The sequence below is a fragment of the Triticum dicoccoides genome, chromosome 2A, assembly GCF_002162155.2.
Source record: "Triticum dicoccoides isolate Atlit2015 ecotype Zavitan chromosome 2A, WEW_v2.0, whole genome shotgun sequence".
Classification (NCBI taxonomy): domain Eukaryota; kingdom Viridiplantae; phylum Streptophyta; class Magnoliopsida; order Poales; family Poaceae; genus Triticum; species Triticum dicoccoides.
This window is the reverse complement of record NC_041382.1, coordinates 147,569,055-147,575,822: the sequence shown is the minus strand read 5'-3', so window position 1 is coordinate 147,575,822 and position 6,768 is coordinate 147,569,055. Positions and strand designations below refer to the sequence as shown.

Below are 6,768 nucleotides of genomic sequence, written 5' to 3'. Positions count from 1 at the left end.
GGCGGCGGTGGAGCGGGGGAAGGATGCGGGGGGTGCTAATGGCGCACCATAGAGACATGCGCCATTAGTAACCCAACATACTAATGGCGCACCACACAGACATACGCCATTAGTAGTTTTGCAAAAAAGTAAAAAAATATATTTTTTATACTAATGGCGCACCGTGGCACAATGCGCCATTAGTAGTTTAAACTAGTAATGGCGCACTATGCAACCGTGCGCCATTAGTAGTTTTGCAAAAAAGTAAAAAAAATACAGTAGTGGCGCACTCTATGGCTGGTGCGCCATTAGTAGTTCTAACTATTAATGGCGCACTATGCCCGGATGCGCCATTAGTATGTTTGAAAAAATGAAAAAAATATTTTGTTACTAGTGGCGCACCGTGTGCCTGGTGCGCCATTAGTGTCTTCCACACTAATGGCGCACCAACAGATGGTGTGCCATTAGTATATAGTAATGGCGCACCACATGTCTGGTGCGCCATTAGTGTCAATTCTGTCAATTCCATCTATAGCACTTTTCCTAGTAGTGAAGGGTGGTCAGTGAAAAACTTGGCGTGCGCAGGTAGAGAAGTTTTTCTCAAATCCGTGGTTCAGGCCATTCCTACCTATAACATGACTTGTTTTCAATTGACAAAAAAAGTTTGTAAGCAACTTACATCTTCTATGGCGAAATACTGGTGGAGTAGTGATATTAATAGACGGTCCTTGCACTAGATATCATGGGATAAACTCTCAGCACCAAAAGTAAAGGGAGGCATGGGATTCCAGGACTTTGCTCAATTCAACCTAGCTTTGCTAGGAAAACATGGTTGGAGGCTCATTACACATCCCAATTCCTTGTGCTCCAGAGTTTTAAAGGGCAAGTATTTCCCTAACTGTCACTTTTTGGAGGCAACAGCACCCAAGTTTGCATCCACAACATGGAGGGCCATAATTGCCGGTCGTGCTGTGGTTGAAACTGGACTGATCAAAAGGGTGGGGAATGGTGATTCCATCTCCATATGGGAAGATCGTTGGATCCCCAACACTTCCGCGTTCAAGCCCATAGGGCGCCTTGGCAATGATCATGTTCAAAAGGTGTCAGAGTTAATTGACCATCAGAATGGGTCTTGGCTGGTGGATAAGGTACATAGCATTTTCCTTGCTCCGGATGCAGATGCAATATTAAACATTCCGTTAAGAGCTTCTGGTGGGGAGGACTTCTATGCTTGGGCCTTGGAAAAATCAGGTGTTTATTCTGTCAAAACGGCATATCGTGCTCTAATGACTCGGATCGAGCACAACGATAGCGGAAACTTCATCGTCAAATAAACACCTTTGGACAGCCTTGTGGAAACTCAAGGTCATTCCAAGAGTTCGTGTCTTTTGGTGGCGTGTCCTGCGAGGTATTTTGCCGGACTACATCACTCTGCAACATCGCCATATTAGGAGGATGGCGAGATGCGATCTATGCAATGCGGCAGAGGAAGATCTACAACATGCACTTGTAGCCTGCTCACACGCCAAGCAGTATTGGTCTGCAGCGAGAGACCTTTTGGGCCTCAAACTACCCAGATTACATCCTGCGACTTGGGCGAAGGACATATTGATGGACGACATGATCGCAGACCAAGATAGAAGCAAGATTGTGACTATCATGCATGCAATATGGTCTGCCAGAAATCGACGGACTCATGACAAGGTTCCTTTCAATCCTTTTCATGCTGTGAAGACCATCCGAGATGATTTACTACTTCTAGAAATTCCAAAACCTGCTAGTGTTGTCTTGGGGGTGCAATGGTGCCCACCTGATGTTGGCTGGGTCAAAATCAACACGGATGGGGCGATAAACAGCAAAGTACATTGTGCCGGGGGAGGTGGTGTAGCTCGATCCCACCCGTCCTTCATGGAAGCTTGGAGTAAACCCTTCCCCGGAGTAACTGATCCACTAATCGCTGAAGCAATGGCACTCAGGGAGGGTGTTATATTTGCCCAACTTCGTGGTTTCTCACACGTCGTGATGAAGGTGGATTGCTTAGAGGAGCTGAACCTCTCGTCGTCGCGTAATAATTGTCGCTCTATTGTTGCGCCTATCTTAGATGAAATTGGGGAGAAGTCGGCTAATTTTATCTTTTTGTCTATTAGGCATGTCCCGGGGGGTGGTAATTGTTTGGCCGATCTATGTGCAAAGCAAGCCTGTACCATGCTGGTGTCAGACTGCTGGCTGGAGGAGTGCCCTTCCTTTCTTATTAGCAGCCTACGGGTGGACTGTAATCGGATGTTATTAAAGCAATAAAGCTCCCCATATTCTCGGCAAAAAAAAATGACTAGCTTTTTATATTGCATAGTTTTGCACTAATTTTTTGACAGGACGAGCGGCTATCGGTCTGCCGCTAGGTGCTGTGACCACGCAATTTTCCATTTTGGTGACCATTCCTCAAGCAGCTCTAGCTAGCTAGCTAAGAGCGTCTCCAGCCGTTGGCCTCCCAGGGGGCGCCTAAAATCGCCGCCTGGGGGTGAGCCGATGCAAAAATTGAGCCTGGGGGCGAGTTGGTCCCTAGCCGCCGGCCCCAGGGCCGTCCCAGGCGCGTTTGAAAATAAAATTTGTTTAGCAAAGTTCGGCACAGTTCGACGAAGTTCGGCGAAACATGATAAATTTCGGCAAACTTGGGCATATATTAGACATGTTCGCCAGTTTTCATTACATAGGAAAATAGATAACTAATAAACTAAAAGAGAAACTGGCTGAACGCCGAGTAGTCGCCGTCGTCGTCGCCGCCGTCATCGGACTTTTCCTCCTTGACGCGGCCGTCCCTGGTGGACCTCTGACCGGCGTCGCCAACGCGGGCTGGTGGCGGTGGCGCGTCGTCGTCGTCGCTGTCGCAGATGACGACGACCCCGCCTTCGTCGCGGCCGCGTCGGCGCTCCGCGAAGCGGCGCAGGGCGGCGCACTGGCGCTCCTTCGCCTTCTCCAGGCGCTCCTTCTCCATCGCTATGGAGTCCCTGCGCGCCCATTCCAGGGTCGCGTTGTCGTCGTCGAGCTCCGTCTTCACCGGCGCGACCGGCTCCTTCTTCACCGGCACGAGCCCCGGCTCCGTCTTTGGCTTGACGAAGCGCGGAGGAGCCGACGAGGAGGCGCGCCGGCCGTCCTCGTTGATGACGATGCCGGCGCTGCGAGTGCGCCGGCCGAGCGGCGTCTTCGCCGCGGGCTCGGCCTTGACGCCGAGCAGGGCCGGGGCACCGGAGGAGTGCGAGGAAGATCGAGAGGAGGAAGAAGAGGAGGAGGATCCGAACCTCCTTGGCGCCCATGGCCCGGCGCGTCGGTGGTGCGCCAGGGCGGCTGCCCTCGCCGGGTACGCCAACAACGGGTTGTTGCCTCCCTCGAGGTGCGTTAGCACGCCCTCGAGTGTGCGGCCGGGGACGCCCCACCACAGGTGGCGCCCCTCGCTGTTCTTCTGGCCGCCGACCACCGGCGCGTCGTTGGTGGACGCCAACCGCTGCCGCTGACGGCGCTCGAAGTACGCTGCCCAGGCCGCGTGGTTGTCAGCGGCGTAGTGGGGGAGGGAGAGCTGGGCGTCAGTGAGGGAGGCGCGAACGACCTCGACCTCCTCGGCGAAGTAATTTGGCTTGGCCACGGCGTCGGGCAAAGGAGGAACGGGCACTCCCCCGTCGCTGAGCCTCCACCCCGTCGGCCAGATGCGCATGTCTGGCGGCGCCGGAATGTTCGCCTGGAACAGGAGCCAGGACTCCTGTTCGCGTAACGAACGGCGGTCGAAGCCGTTGGCCGCCGCCTCGTCTCCGGGGAAATACTCTGCCATGGCGGCCGTTTTTTGGGCGCCGGCGCAAGAAAATCGCCTGGGGAGGCCTTTCCGGGGGCGCGGCTAGAGATGCTCTAACTCTTCAGGTACCAGCTAGTAACAATACACTTGGATACCCCAGCCCGTGAATGCATGCATGGCCTTTTTTTAGGAAAAAGCATGTTCACCAAAGCTATGTAACACAAGGACTACATGTTGTTAATTCATTCTCATTTTGTCATATATATTACTATTTCGGGGTCGCTTTTACTGCCCATACAATAATAAGGATTTCCCTGAAATAAATAAATAAATTTCAATCTATGCAACATATATAACGTTGGAAATAGTCAAAGATGGTCACTAACTTCATTAGCACATCTTATTGTATACACACCAATTATTATTAGAACAATTTTTGTTCATCAGTTTGGTGAAAAAATATTTTTCTATACTCCCTCCATTACATTTTTTTGAAGTTTAAAGTGTGATAAAGTTTAGAGACAAATATATTAACATCTACAAAACCAAACTAGTTGCATTATATTGGTCACAAAATATATTCCCATTCTATATGATGTGCTTGATATTAATCTAGATAGTAACATATTTCTCAGTATATTTGGTCAAACTTGAATACTTTGGTTTTACAAATCTAGAACTTCAAATATTTTGGAATAGAGGGAGTAAGTATATGTAATGGTGATTTTGTTTTTTTATTATGTTGGCATAACTACATAGTATTATACAAATCTTATTCTTTTGTTCTTTCAATGGAATTAAGACTTGCATTACACACAATATTTCTCGCCTCAATTAATATCGTCTCGAGCATGAAAATTGAGAGAAATAATAATAATAATATAAATAACCATTTGATTTTGTATGGCTAAAGAGATGCACCCCTTCAAGACGTTATATCTTATATTATGCTTCCGATCAAATCTGGGCTTTCGGGCCTTCTATAATATTAATACAAATGACAAAAGAAATTATTTGTCGGCTCAAAAAAGAAATTTGTCCGAAGCGCATAATGTAGCCAAAACAAGAACACTTTAGTGATGCATATATGTAAATCCAAACACAAATGTGATCCAATATAAAAACTCCAAACACGAAAACATAATTATTCAGGTACATATATCATATACATCTGCATATACGTAAAGGGAAGTAGAGAACAAATTGAGCAGCTGCACCATGCAACACCACTCAAACATAACGCTGCCGTCCGGAACTAGAGTGTATGCTCTAAACGACATGTACCACGCACGCACCCACGCACATGTATAATAGAACAATCACACACATATACTAGTATATAGTTTAATAATACTTGATAACGGCACTACGCGGGTGCAGCTAGTCCGATCATGGCTTGGCCTCTGGCTCCGGAAAATGGAACTCGGGCTTCTGGGGCAGCTCGGCTTTCGGGAACGGTGGCATTTCGTGCTTCGGGACCTCTAGCACGGCAGGGTGCGGTAACTCAGGCTCCTTTGGCACTTCCGGTACCTCAGGGTGCGGCACATGGAGCTCCTTTGGTACCTCTGGCACGGCATGGTGTGGCATTTCAGGCTTTGGCAACTCTGGCATGGTAGGGTGCGGCAGCTCGTGCTCCTTTGGCACCTCCGGTACGACGGGGTGCGGCACTTCCGGCTCCTTTGTCACCTCAGGCACAGCCGGATGTGGTAGTTCGGGCTTCGGGAGCTCGGGCATAGCAGGGTGCGACGGCAGCTCGTGCTTTGGCACCTCGGGCACCGTGGGGTGTGGCACTTCAGGCTCCTTTGGCGTCTGTGGCACAGCCGGATGCGGTAGTTCAGGTTTCGGGAGCTCGGGCATAGCAGGGTGCGGCGGCAGCTCATGCTTTGGCACCTCCGGCGCCACGGGGTGCGGCAGTTCAGGCTCCTTTGGTGTCTCCGGCGCCACGGGGTGTGGCACTTCGGGAACGAGAGGGCGCGGTAGTTCAGGCTTCGGTAGCTCAGGCATGGCAGGGTGAGGTGGGAGTTCGGGCTTTGGCAGCTCCGGGACGATCGGATGTGGTGGATACTCCTTTTTGGGCACGGCCTCCTCTAGGTGCCGTGCTGCGCTGCTCATGGAGCTGCATGAGAGCAGCAGCGCCATGAGGAAGACAAGGGAGGACATGGTGTTCTTGCGCAGCATGGTTCTTGTCTATGTGTATGGATCAGAGAGAGGCAACTTCTTGCGGTGATGGCTGGGAGATAGAAGAAGGCTGGTATTTATAGCCAAAAAAACTGCACCTACATGTGTCGGGTATACATGCATGCATGTTTGAGGTAGACACCAAAGTGGCTCCCTGCATCTCGGTGCCTTGGTGGCCTGGTAGGTCACCTGCATCTCGGTGGTTGTTTACTTTGTGTGTGATCCATCTCTCTGCCTATCCAACTCTAGTTCCGGAATATTGAGAAGACATGAGTTATCACATGATATGGTCAGTGATACATTTCAAGCTCTAATTCTTTGCTTAGTTTGCTCTACAGAATGGCTCTAAGATTTTACCGGAACCTGCCGTCCAAATGTATGTACTCATATCAATACATGCTACTCAGATATGCACCGAAATATCTTGTGCTACATCGAACCTGAAGGCAAGTACTTTTTGGATGATTCGGTAATTGGTCGGTCGGTTGGGCAGCTCAGCTGCACCTATCTGGTCGATCTGCAGGCTGATCTCCTGAAGACGCCATACATCGGTCACTAGTCAGAGTTGGCCGTTTGGTGATGGATTGCGCGCGCACGCGTTCGCGTAGGAGCGTCCGTCGCCGTACCGCCGTGTGAGGTCACTGGCGCACGGTCGTCGTGGTACGGCAGGTGTTAGGTCACCACCCACCAGTGAACGATCGAGGCATGTTAATTTCAGTGGCTGTGGTCAGGAAACATCCCGGCGCGCTTAATTTCCGTGTTTGAGATTGCTTATTTTGATATGGTGGAATGTCATTTGTGGTGGTTGTGCTTGATTAGGGCTAGTTTCA

At 50.1% G+C, this 6,768-nt stretch overlaps 1 protein-coding gene across 1 annotated transcript; it reads right to left on the bottom strand.

Moving 5' to 3' along the window:
* Window positions 1–4,868: 4,868 nt before the first annotated feature.
* LOC119353902 (protein PELPK1-like) lies at window positions 4,869–5,975 on the bottom strand. The gene has a single exon (XM_037620600.1). It carries the CDS (start codon window positions 5,936–5,938, stop codon window positions 5,150–5,152), a length of 789 nt encoding a protein of 262 aa, XP_037476497.1. The 5' UTR covers window positions 5,939–5,975; the 3' UTR covers window positions 4,869–5,149.
* Between the last annotated feature and the right edge of the window lie 793 nt (window positions 5,976–6,768).

Bases quoted from the DNA above. Each gene is read 5' to 3' on its own strand.
- LOC119353902 (XM_037620600.1), bottom strand. From the start codon at position 5,938: ATGCTGCGCAAGAACACCATGTCCTCCCTTGTCTTCCTCATGGCGCTG.